Source organism: Mustela erminea, chromosome 14 (genome assembly GCF_009829155.1).
Source record: "Mustela erminea isolate mMusErm1 chromosome 14, mMusErm1.Pri, whole genome shotgun sequence".
Lineage (NCBI taxonomy): Eukaryota > Metazoa > Chordata > Mammalia > Carnivora > Mustelidae > Mustela > Mustela erminea.
In genome coordinates this window covers 55,632,446-55,645,204 of record NC_045627.1, presented here as the reverse complement: position 1 = coordinate 55,645,204, position 12,759 = coordinate 55,632,446, and the positions used below count along the sequence as shown (strand labels likewise).

The window sequence follows — 12,759 nt, the reverse complement described above, 5'->3', positions numbered from 1 at the left end:
TTTTTTTTTCGGGAACTAGGGATGTAGGGTTGAGGGTTTCTAATGGTAATGTGAGGCGTAAAAAGCTGAAATGCGTTATTTCACAATCTAAAGCTTGTATATGATGTTAGTCTATAAGAGTACCTTCCCTGCAGGACATTGTGAAATGTAAATTTGTAGATCAAGTTTACAACTGGTTTCTCCTATCTGAGCCGAACCTCATTCAACCGGTTACCTCTTTTCTGGGTGTCTTTAATGAAGCTTATAAATGGCAAAAAACAAAGTAAGTAGAATGCACTGCTAATTAATGATTGCATTCAACATCATTTGCATATGTCTGATACTGAGAAATTGCTAGTATAGGTTTTGGATTTATCTGTAAAAACTTGATATTTGGCAAACTTTTTTGTTTCTATCCTTAGACTCTCAGACTTTGGGAAATACTGGTGTGGGACGTGACTCTGATACTTGTATTTTGTAGATCTGAAAAGTTTAGATTGAAAGTTAAAAGTCTTGTCTGGAACTTTGAAGTCAAGCAGCGGATTTGGCAATGGTTGTAAGGAGGACATCTACTTAGCACTTGAATTTGTTTTTTTGTTGTTATTGTTGCTGTTGTTGTTGTTATGGAGACTTGTTGGAAAATTACTTTCTTTATGGGCTTAATATTGATTACTTACGGTTTATTAACCTATTCTACTTCTTTCGAAACCACATTTTAGTTATCTCTCTGATCCACGCGTAAAATTGTATGACAGTTTGCAATGTAAATTGCTAAAATATATTGAAAGAGAACTATATTGAGATTTCCTGTATTACAGATAGCTTAAATGGTCTATGAGAGCATAACACCGTTTGAAGTACCTTTAATTTTTTTTAAAGATTTATTTGTTTGTTTATTTATTTATTTATTTATTTATTTGACAGAGAGAGATCACAAGTAGGCAGAGAGGCAGGCAGAGAGAGGGGAGGAAGCAGGCTCTCCGGAGCCCGATGCCGGACTTGATCGCAGGACCCTGAGATCATGACCTGAGCCGAAGGCAGAGGCTTAACCCACTGAGCCACCCAGGTGCCCCGAAGTACTTTTTTTTTTTTTTTTTTTAAGATTTTATTTATTTGACAGAGAGAGAGAGAGAGACAGCGAGAGAGGGAATAGAAGCAGGGGTAGTGGGAGAGGGAGAAGCAAGCCTCCACCTGAGCAGAGAGCGCGATGTGGGGCTTGATACCAGAATACTGGGATCATGACCTGAGCCGAAGACTGAGGCTTAAGGACTGAGCCGCCCAGGCACCCCTGAAGTACTCTTTAAGGAATTTTAAAGTACACTCTTTTTTTTTTTTTTTTTTTTTTTTTTTGACACTGAGAGGGACCACAAGTAAGCAGAGAAGCAGGTAGAGAGATGGGGGAAACAGGCGCCCTGCGGAGCAGAGAGCCCGATGTGGGGCTCCATCCTAAGACCCTGAGATCATGACCCAAGCTGAAGGCAGAGGTTCAACCCACTGAGCCACCCAGGTGCCCCTAAAGTACACTCTTAATAATAGATTGGAAGCATAGAAAAAAATAATTTTGAGCCTTAATTTGAGCTGGCAAACCTGCAGGGGTTTTTATCTTAGAATACGAGAAAATACAATTTTATGCCTGTATGTTTGGTGTCAGAAATTAAAGTGGTTTATATTTTTTTACAAAAATAAACACCTTAGTTACTTAAATTCAGTAACCAGCACTCTTACTTATATTACCTTTAAAATGATTCATCAAAATCAACATTTCATTATCCTACCATGTTTTCTTTTCTCAAATTTGAACTAACATTTTTGAAATAAATTTTACATGTCCTGAGTCACATCTGTTGTGTTCACTACCAAACTTCCTAGTGAAAACTAGGTTTGATAACTTTACACCTAGCCTAGGTATCTTTTGGGTATCTTTTTGATGTTTCGGTATCTTTTTATAAAAAAAAGATAGTGCTCTATCAGTTCATATTTAGGTTCTCTAAACCACTTAGAGTTAAGCATATTCCTATTTTCTAATGACTGATAGATTTTATGTGAGCAACTATAACAGATTATTAGATGCTTTAAATAAACTATAAGAGTATGTTGGGGTGGAGGCATCGAAGCTAGACAAATAATTCCTGCTTACCAGTTTACAACACAGACACCTGAGTCTACTACCTAAACCAGAGGTGTGTTCAAGACAGCCAGATCTCACTTCTCTCAGATAAGCATCTGGAATGCTGGTGTGAGTAGGTGTGTTGGTTTGGTAATATCGAGGTTAAAGTGCAGTTCATAAAATGCTTTATGTTTAAAAACAATGAATGGAATGAAACAAACAATTCAGTAGTTTCTAATTGTTTTAAAAATGTAAATCTCAGTGTAGGGACTCTTCACAAGACTGTAATCTAAACACCAGACCCGTGGCTGGTTGGTTTTGCTAAAGCAGGAGATGGGAGCATTGGCCACTGTTTCCATCAAAAGTACTGTCATCTCACTACTTATCCTTGTAAGGCTTTTCTTTTTCTTTTTTTAATTTTCTTGATTTTATTTCAGCATTACTGCTATGTAATTGTCAAGTTACTAGCTCTCATCTTGAGATACTGGAGTTGGCTAGGTGATCTTCAGGTGTGGTTTCTTGCACCTTTCAAATTCTGACACTTCAGAGCTGATAGTTCTTTCCATGTGACTCCTACACGAGTTATCTACTCTGCCACATGATTAAGATTTAATTATGGTTTGTTCTGGTTTGGTTTTGGTTTTGGGTTTTTTTGCCTTGTGCTGATTGTTTCATGAGTGTTAGTTTTCTTATCTCTTCAATTAAGTTGGAAGTCTGATTATAGCTGATCCAGTTCTTTCCCTTATGCCTTGCACCTTGGGGACATGAACATTTGATTGAGGTCAGGGAGAAAAGGTACAAGTGACATTTTCTTCACCTCATTGAGGTAGCCGTGTCCATCTATAAGATAGACTTTGGCAAAAGTCCTTCAGTGGAATTTCCATAAAGTATCAACTGGGAGATTCCTTCAGCCTGCTCCTTGGTGCTTTGATTCTTTGAAGCACACATAAGTAGCAACCTAGAGAGTCAGCTCATTTCCCAAATATTTTGAAACTAATAATAGTCCTTATAAAATGCTGAGAGGACCTAATGTGTTGTTAATGGTATAGCCATTCATACTCAGGATGGCTTCAGTTTGAAATGAAGCTGAATGGCCTCAGGCTGATTATTTTACCTTTCTACTTCAGTTCTGTATGATGAGATGGAGATAATCATACTAGCTCGCTGGGTTGATGTGAGGATTAAATGAGATAGTATATATTAAGAATGTAGGTTCCTGCTTGGGACATAGCAGTTATTCAACAAATGCCAGCTGTCATCATCCACATACAGAATCCTGTCCACTGTTAATCCATAGGACAGGACAACTGAGCTGGCAGAGACAACCTCAGACTGACTTAGTTTTAAAAAAATATAGGATCAGAATAAGAAAAGTCAAAACGTTTTATCTGATTAGCTCTGACACTCTCAGTCTTTCAATGACTTTTTTTTGCCCTTCCCCAGTAAAAATAGTGGATAGTACAAAAATGTAGTAGAAAAGCAGTTAAAAAGTACTCACAGCCCCATTACTCAGAGAAAACACATATTTAAAATGTACATTTTTTAGGGGTGCCTGGGTGGCTGAGTGGGTTAAAGCCTCTGCCTTCGGCTCAGGTCATGGTCTCAGGGTCAAGTCCCACATCGGGCTCTCTGCTCAGCAGGGAGCCTGCTTCCCTCCCTCTCTCTGCCTGCCTCTCTGCCTACTTGTGATCTCTGACTGTCAAATAAATAAATAAAATCTTTAAAAATAAATAAATAAATAAAATAAGATTTTAGCATAAGCATTTTCTTATGGCATTAAGACATCGTTTTTTAACGTTATATTAAAATATATTAATTATATTATATTAATATATATTATATTAATATATATTATATTATATTATATTATATTATTATATTAATTATATTCCCAATATTCTGATATATGGATATACCAAAATTTATTTAATCTTTATCTCATAGCTTTAGGCTGTAGCGGGGGTCTCTATATCATAAACATCACTACAGCAACAACTTTGTACATAACTCTTTTCTTAAGTCATTTTTTGTATGTTTCTTTGTTTTGCTTAAAGATTTTATTCATTCATTCATTTATTTATTTATTTGAGAGAGCAGGGGGAGGGGCAGAGGGAGAGGGAGAAGCAGGCTCCCCCTGGAGCAGGGAGCCAGATGTGGGGCTCAATCCCAGGACCCTGGGATCATGACCTGAGCAGAAAGCAAAAGCCAACCGACTGAGCCACCCAGGTGCCCCTTTCTGCATTTGTTTTTTTAAAATGTATTTACTAATTTGAGAGAGAGAGAGAGCGCACACACATGCATGAGTGTGGGGAGGTAACAGCGAAGAGAGGGAGAGAGAGAATCTCAAGTTGACTCTCCACTGAGCAGGAGCCCAGCTTGGGGCTCAGTCACACTCCCCAGAGATCATGACCTGAGAGGAAAGCAAGAGTCCAGTGCTCAACTGACTGAGCCACCTCGGTGCCTTTAAAGTTATTTTTGTTGGGATTGGTGAATACATTCTTTCTGGAGGAGGAACAGAAAAGGCACCAAGTAGTATTCGGATGTTGCCTTGAAATGCTGGGTGTTTTAGACCACAAGGACACTGTTAGATGAGCCACCCTAGTGGAGGGAGGAAAAAATGCCAAGGGGATTGTGGGGGTCACCGAACACTATGCTGAAGAAAGGCAAATATTTGGGCATCATCAGAAGGCTGGGGGATGGGTGCTGCCCTCTCCATTGCCTCTTCTGTTGTGTGGCAACAGGACAGAATAAGGACTGGATCAGTGCCAGCAGCCTCCTGTGGGGTGGGGGGTGGGGAGCTCTGGCTTCTCAAATGGTTTAGATAGAACACTATTAGCAGGAAATGGGTGAGAGTTCAGTATACACAGAACATAATCATGGGTACAAACTGAAGAAACCTGGGTCCGTTACCAGTTTCAGCTAGCCACCATCATGAAAGTGAGAGGTGTCAGTTCTCTAAATATTGAAGTATTCAGCTGTGGTATTCAGGTTTTCCACTACCACTGAATCAGGCTAATTATAAACACCAGGATACAAAGATAACAGGTAGAATTTTCTGGTTGGATCTGCATAGAGTGTAGATATATGTGCTTTTTTTTTTTTTTTAAACCATATTCAGTGATTCTAGGTGGATGGGAAGCATTGCAAATTCCACAACAAAAAGCAAATGGGAAGCAAGGGCACACTATAGTATTGCTACTTCTGGGACATGGTCAGATTCCCAGGTTTGTCAGTGAAGTTATGAGTTGTGCAATGCACCTTTGAACTGAAGACTTAAGAATTTAAGGCCCAAGTGTCCAGCCTCTAAGTGGTTAAGCCAGGTATCGGGATATGTTAGACAGGTGAACACTTTTCCTCAAAAGATCAGTAAGCAAATTTCAGCATTAATCCAAAGCATATTTGTTTGGCACAGTAACCAAAGATGGAAAGAGTACTGCAAATTTTTAGCATGTGGGACATCTAACAAGTGAGTACAACAAAAATCCATCATGGTTTTAGAAACAGAATTAGTAGGGAAACAAAGGAGAACTGGTTCTCATTGACTGGTTTCAGGGGTTTGTTTTGTTTTTGTTTTTGTGATTGCCTGGCTTGTGTATGTATGTGTCGTTTTAAAACAAACCAAATGCCATGAGAGTAAAAATAAATCAAAGTTCGACTTCTATGATACTTAATTCCATGTGCTTTAGCTTTAATACATAGGTCAGGATTCACCTTGCGTGGCAGTATTCTGATTCAGATATGGAAACTGTTCAGTGTACCGAACGTACTGCACAGAATTTCTAAGTAGACCTTTTCTCCAGATAGTGCAGCTGTCAAGCTTGGTATCTCATTACTTAATTCATGCCATCTCTTAGATGCTTAGAGCTGGCTAATCACACGTGTGTGTTCATATTCTCCGTCAATTCGAAGGGGTGAGGTAATGTTATTTTTAGAGCCAGTTGCATCAAAATAATGGTCTGGACCTCTAGCAGATTTCCTCTGTAGTTGGGAAGGAGGACAGGAAAAAGTCATGACATAGTGAGTCCTTGCAGTAGTCACTTTCAGTAATCAGAGTAGCTGTTGTTGCGCGACATCTGTATGCCTAGGTTCTTATGAAAGTATGCAAATTACCAACCCTACTTTCCATTTCACAGATGGGGAAAGAGAGGCTCAGAGGGGTGAAGGATCCTGCTGGAAGACCTTGTAGTGAGTGAATGGGCAGGGCCAAAATTCAGACGGAGGTCTAAGTCCACTGACAGCTAGCTGGCTTTCTTTTCTGCCACAATAAGTCTACTCTTTATGTCAGGGAAAGAAGTGTGTTCTGTAAAATTTTCAGAAGAGATAAGCGTCTGCAGTCTGTGCCCCTCTGGCAGAAAGCTGAACTGAGAGTCTGTGGAAATAACAGTGGCCAGGCACTGGCCAGGCATGGGCACTTAACTACGTGCAGACCCGCAGCTAAACGCTTTACATGGATTATTTGAACAAACACTCCTAGCACCCTGTGAGATGGGTACGACTATGGACTGAATGCTTGTGTGTCCCCCCAGAGCTTATATATTAACCTTGTAACCCCCAAGGTGACTGTATTAGGAGGTGGGGCCTTTGGGAGGTGATTAGGTCGAGAGGGTAGAGCCATTGGGATTAGCATCCATAAAAGAGACCTCAGAAAGCGAGCTGCCGCCCCTGCCCCACCATCCCTGCTCCTGTCATGTGAGGTTATAGCCAAAAGCCAGCCATCTAGGAAGCAGGCTCTCACCAGACACCGAATCCACCAGCACCTTGATCTTGGACTCCAGAACTGTGAGAAATAAATTTTTGCTGTTTATAAGATACTCAGACTATGGTAAGACAGATCCTATCATGATCTTCCTTCTTCAGGTGGAGAAACTGAGGGAGGGCCCAGGGGCTCAGGGTAAAACCATCTGATTTCAGATTTTGACTCTGCTGGGCTAGGCTCAAGATCCTAGAGGGCTTTCGGAAGTGTGAGTAGTGTTCTGTAGTGGAAAGAGCTTTAGAGCCACCAGACCTAAATTTAGAGCCTCACTGCAATATGTGGTTTTTTTTGTTGTTGTTTTTGGTATTTTTTTGGTTTTGTTTTTATAAAAGATTTATTTATTTTAGATAGAGAAAGTGTGGGGGAAGTAGGGGCAGAGAGTTTTAAGCAGACTCTGCACTGAGTGTGGACCCTGACATAGGGCTCCATCTCAGGACCCTGAGATCATGCCCTGAGCCAAAACCAAGAGTTGGGCACTCAACGGACTGTGCCCCCCCAGGTGGACCAGCACTGTTTAATAACAGTATAGCCTTAAGGTGAGATCCTCAACTTCTGGGGCTACTTCTTCTTCTTCTTTTTTTTTTAAGATTTTATTTTATTTATTTATTTGACAGAGAGAGCACAAGTAGGCAGAGTGTCAGACAGAGGGAGAGGAAGAAGCAGGCTCCCTGCCAAGCAGAGAGCCCCATGTGGGGCTGGGATCATGACCTGAGCCGAAGGCAGCCACTTGACTGCCTGAGCCACCCAGGCACTCTGTGGGACTACTTCTTGAATAGAGATAATGGGGGCCTATCTTTTTTTTTTTTTTAAGATTTTATTTATTTATTTGACAGACAGAGATCATAAGTAGGCAGACAGGCAGGCAGGGGGGCGGGCAGGAAGCAGGCTCCCCGCAGAGCAGAGAGCTCCATGCGGGGCTCGACCCCAGGATCATGACCTGAGCTGAAGGCAGATGCTTTAACCCACTGAGCCACTCAGGCGCCCCTATCTTTTTTTTTTTTTTTTTTTTTTTATTAACATGTGATGTATTACTTGTTTCAGGTGTATAGGTCTGTGAATCATCAGTCTTACTCAATTCGCAGCACTCACCATAACACATATTCTCCCCAGTGTCCATCACCCAGGCACCCCATCCCTTTCTCCCCCTCCCCCCCAGCAATCCTCAGTTTGTTTCCGGAGATTAAGAGTCTCTTATGGCTTGTCTCCCTCCCTGGTCCCATCTTCTTTCATTTTCCCATCCCTTTCCCACATGACCCCCTGCCCTGCCTCTCAAAATTCCTCATATCAGAGAGATCATATGATAATTGTCTTTCTCTGATTAATTTACTTTGCTTAGCATAATACCTTCTAGTTTCATCCACATCATTGCAAATGGCAAGATTTGGGGGGTATTGATGGCTGCTATGGAATACTATGCATATAGTATATACTATGGAATACTATGCATATATATATGGAATACTATGCAGTATATATATATATATTTTTTTTTTTTTCTCACATCTTCTTCTTTATCCATTCATCTGTTGATGGACATTAGGTTCTTGCCATAGTTTGGCTATTGTGGACATTGCTGCTATAAACATTGGGGTGCCCATGCCCTTTTGGATCACTACATTTATATCTTTAGGGTAAATACCCAGTAGTGTGATTGCTGGATCATAGGGTAGCTCTATTTTCAACTTTCTGAAGAGCCTCCATGCTGTTTTCCAAAGTGGCTGCACCAGCTTGCATTCCCATCAATGGTGTAGGAGGGCTCCCCTTTCTCTGCATCCTCGCCAACACTTGTTGTTTCCAGACTGGCTAATTGTAGCCATTCTGACTGGTGTGAGATGGTATCTCACTGTGGTTTTGATTTGTATTTCCCTGATTCCGAGTGATGCTGAACACTTTTTTGTGTGTCTGTTGGCCATTTGGATGTCTTCTTTGGAGAAATGTCTGTTCATGTCTTCTGCCTCATGGAGCCCATTTTATTCATTGTGAGGACCAAATGTGGAAAATGTAGTTAAGTGTAGAATAGAATGACTGCACCCTGGTGTGTGCATAGTAAAAGATATTTTGCTATTAACACTAGCAACTGTTAATAAAGGGCATTTAATATTAATATTAATATTATTGGTGTTATTTCATCATAGAGGCTTTTAAAACTTTGTAAAATCTCAGAATTTGCATGAACTCATTTTGCCTGGACTGAGACTGGGCCTGGGTTTCAGGGTATGTTCCAAACTGACCTAACATCACATCACATCCTGAACTCCCTCTGACGTCTCTTGAAGCGGGATATGTGGCCTGTGTCACAGTTCAGTGACCTCATTGTTACTTTCAAAAGTTGCCCCATTGCAGCTCCTGAGATGGAGTACAGCGTGCCCTGTCTGAGGGTGATGTTGGCAACTTTGTGACTAAGAAGACTGTCATTTATTTTACTGCTAATTTGGTGCCGGGACGAAGTTAACTTTTAAAAAAGCAAGTTTCTTCCTTTGATCTTCAGATTTTGATACCTCAGCCCTTGAGTGAAGCAGCTAAGGCACAAAAGAGATGAGAAGGATTGGGAAAGTGAGCACTTCGCCTTTGTAAAAGCTGCATGAATCAGACAAGCCTTCAGAATTCAGAACAGCTGCATGGAGTTCTTCAGCCTTCTTTTTTTTTTTTTTTTTTAAGATTTTATTTATTATTTGATGGAGAGAGAGAGATCATAAGTAGGCAGAGAGGCAGGCAGAGAGAAGGGGGAAGCAGGCTCCCCGCCGAGCAGAGAGCCTGATGTGGGGCTTGATCCCAGGACCCTGAGACCATGACCTGAGCCAAAGGCAGAGGCTTAACACACTGAGCCACCCAGGCACCCCTTTTGGCCTTCTTTTTAACCCATAGCCTAGCAAACTTCGTTCTGGTAGATGAGGACATGGGTATTTCTGGGCACTTGTTGCCTTTAAGACTAGCACATGAACCTTCTGGTGCACCTGGCCTTGACTCTATGCTGAATCTGGGCCACAGGGCCTTTAGCTTGTGCCTCTGGACAGTGTGAGCCTACATGAACCTCTGTGAGTTGGGGCCAGTCTGGGCAGTGTCGCTTACTAGGAATCCCCTGGGGCTTCTTGGACACACAACTCCTTTACAGCCTGAGGTACGTGGTCCAGGAGTGAGAGAGACAGGGGTGGACTTGTGTGACTTCAAGCTTGATATGGGTCAGCAGTGTGATGAGGCTTGCAGCAGAATGTAAGCACTCAGATGTTAGCTGTTATGGGTGGTGCTGTTAGATGCCCTTCCTTACACTAAGTCAGATCAGACTCTCATAGCTTCTACCTTGGCCGCACATTGTGTTCAGTCTCTCTTCTACATGACTGCTTACTAGATATTTAAAGACAGCTATTTTATCTTGACTTTCCTTGCGGTCCTACCCTCTGAAAAACCAAGACCCACACACTCCCCTGCCAGACTCCATCATCCATGTGAGTCAGTACCGATTGGGTTGCCAACAGTATTAAAGCTTAGATGGAAGGATGGCCTCTTGAGTTGTCATAAAGGGGATTAGGTAAGTACTGACCTGGGTGACCTTGAACACTGAGATTTAATAAGCCTACGGGTCCCACAGGGGCTAACTAGTTTTTATCCCTGGGCTAGACTCTACATGTGATACTTGGCTTCAGTGATTCCAAGCTGGAGTGTGGTCTGAAGCCCGTTGCCTGGCTTGATTTTACTCAAATACTATGGCATTTCCAAAAGTCACTAAACTCTGTGTGTATGAATCAGAGAACTTGTTGAGGCTGTCTGTTTATGATTCATACTTTATTATATTTTTTTTAATTTTTGTTATTCATTTGACAGACAGAGATCACAAGTAGGCAGAAAGGCCGGCAGAGGGAGAGGAAGGGAAGCAGGCTCCCTGCTGAGCAGAGAGCCCGATGCGGGACTCGATCCCAGGACCCTGGGATCATGACCTTAGCCAAAGGTAGACACTTAGCCAACCGAGTCCCCCAGATGCCCCTTCATCAACACTTTTAAAGAGTGGTGAGGGGTATCATGAATAATTATACCAGGACCACAGGCGTAAACTGGGATTATCCGAGGCCAGCCAGGATGAGTCCCCATGACATGCTGTGCTGCTCCTACAGGCTCTGAGAGCTGACTGTACCCATTACTTCCTAACTCTGCATTCAATGTCCTTGTGTCAGTAGCTTGAAATTGGCTACAGTGGGTGTGTTTACACTGTGGAAATTGGTGAACAGTGAAAATCAAGGCTTTATTTTTAGAGAGCCAGTTGCTAAACATTTACCAGTACACCTCTGACCAGAAAACAGGTCATGGGTCATGCGGAGTAAAGTCCCAGAGACCATCAGTAATACAAGTTGAATTATTAAAGCATTTGAGTCAGAAGGGGAGGAAAAGGTCAACATGTCCTCTACTAAGTGGGACAAAGCCAGAAGAGGAGGAGTTAGACAAAGGAGCTTCATTCTCAGGAAAGCAAGTATTCTACGAATATTTGAGGGCCCACTATGGTGTAAGGGTAGAATTTAGAATCACATTGTTATCTGTCTCCCTTTCTCCCTCTTAAATTCCTTCCCCAAATACAGTTGGGTTCCATGCTGGATAATGCAGTAGGTAGAATAAGCAGGTGTTACTGCACTAGCAGTACAGCAGGAGAACTAAGGAAAGGAGAAGAAAATAGTATATATGACTTTATGTGTACAGGTAAATAACCACACCTGCACCAAAGTGTTGATCATAGGGAAATCACAACTTTGGGCTTCTTTATACTCATTTTATGATTCACTCTTGTTTTTATTTCAAATGACTTGAATTGTCTTGAGCTATGTGTTCATTATACATGGATTGGGAAACACCAACATTTCTTTAAATAGGTGCTACGTCTGCCCCAATGAGCCTTGCACCTTTCTAGAGTAATTTAAAGTTAATTTACTGTTGGTGAAAGGGCAGGGTGGAGTTGCCGGAGTATCTTTGTTCCATGTTTCTGGTTAGGGCAGACAGGTTGAAATTTGTCCCAGCCAAGAGGGAAAGGAGCTTGACATGTTTGTTTCCACCAACAGCATCTGTGCGGCCAAAAAAGGGACTTCTCCAGTTCGTTCCCATTTGAATTTTACTCCAAAGGTGACTAATGTTCCACTGTCCTCTCACTGTTTTGTAGGAATGTTTGGAGAGTGTCGGGAATTTAAAGAAATCTTTTTATCTAGGAAAATTTCAAACGTTATACAAAACCAAAGTGTATATCCAAAAAGTGCTAATCATCATTTGGCCTCTCTGTCCATTGATGTCCTATCATATCTGTTACATCCAAACCTCCCCTTTTATTTTTTTTTAATTTTAAATATTTTTATTTATTTATTTGACAGACAGAGACCATACGTAGGCAGAGAGGCAGGCAGAGAGAGAGAGGAGGAAGCAGGCTCCCTGCTGAGCAGAGAGCCCGATGCGTGGCTCGATACCAGGACTCTGGAATCATGACCTGAGCCGAAAGCAGAGGCTTTAACCCACTGAGCCACCCAGGCGCCCCCCAAACCTCCCCTTTTAAACTGAATGACTTACAGTGAATCTCAGATACATCATTTCAGTGGGAAATGCTTTCATATGTATTTCTAAAAGGTAAGAACTCTTTTTAAAAACATAACCCTAATCTGTTAATTGCTGTAAAAAGTTAACAATGTGTTATCTTCAGTTGAACTGTAACATTTTATGATGCACAGTCAGAGGAATACATTTAGTTATCTAACTATGGATAAAATAGTTACATCCTGTTTGTTGATAGGTAGATGAAAATTTGACATTGTGTGTCCTGGAAGGATTCAGTTTTGTGGGTTGGGAGGATATTGTTGTTTGTTTTGCCAGTCCCTGTTACCGTTAGTGTATGATTAATTTTTAACCATTTCTTCATGGTCTGAGACTTCAAACTTCATTCTTGTAATGCAATAAT

At 41.5% G+C, this 12,759-nt stretch overlaps 1 protein-coding gene across 10 annotated transcripts in view; it reads left to right on the top strand.

Annotated features, from left to right (window-relative positions):
* The window catches only part of PANK1 (pantothenate kinase 1), a 109,168-nt gene that overhangs the window by 54,528 nt on the left and 41,881 nt on the right, over window positions 1–12,759 (top strand). The window contains exon 1 of one of the 10 annotated variants that reach the window (XM_032312133.1): window positions 19–262. The exons of 8 other annotated variants lie outside the window; for them this stretch is intronic. In XM_032312133.1, coding sequence (XP_032168024.1) covers window positions 235–262 — 28 coding nt within the window. In that variant the 5' untranslated portion in view covers window positions 19–234. Of the gene's footprint in view, window positions 1–18; window positions 263–7,759; window positions 7,788–12,759 lie in introns of those variants that run through there. One more of the 10 variants, XM_032312140.1, reaches the window with a different exon arrangement.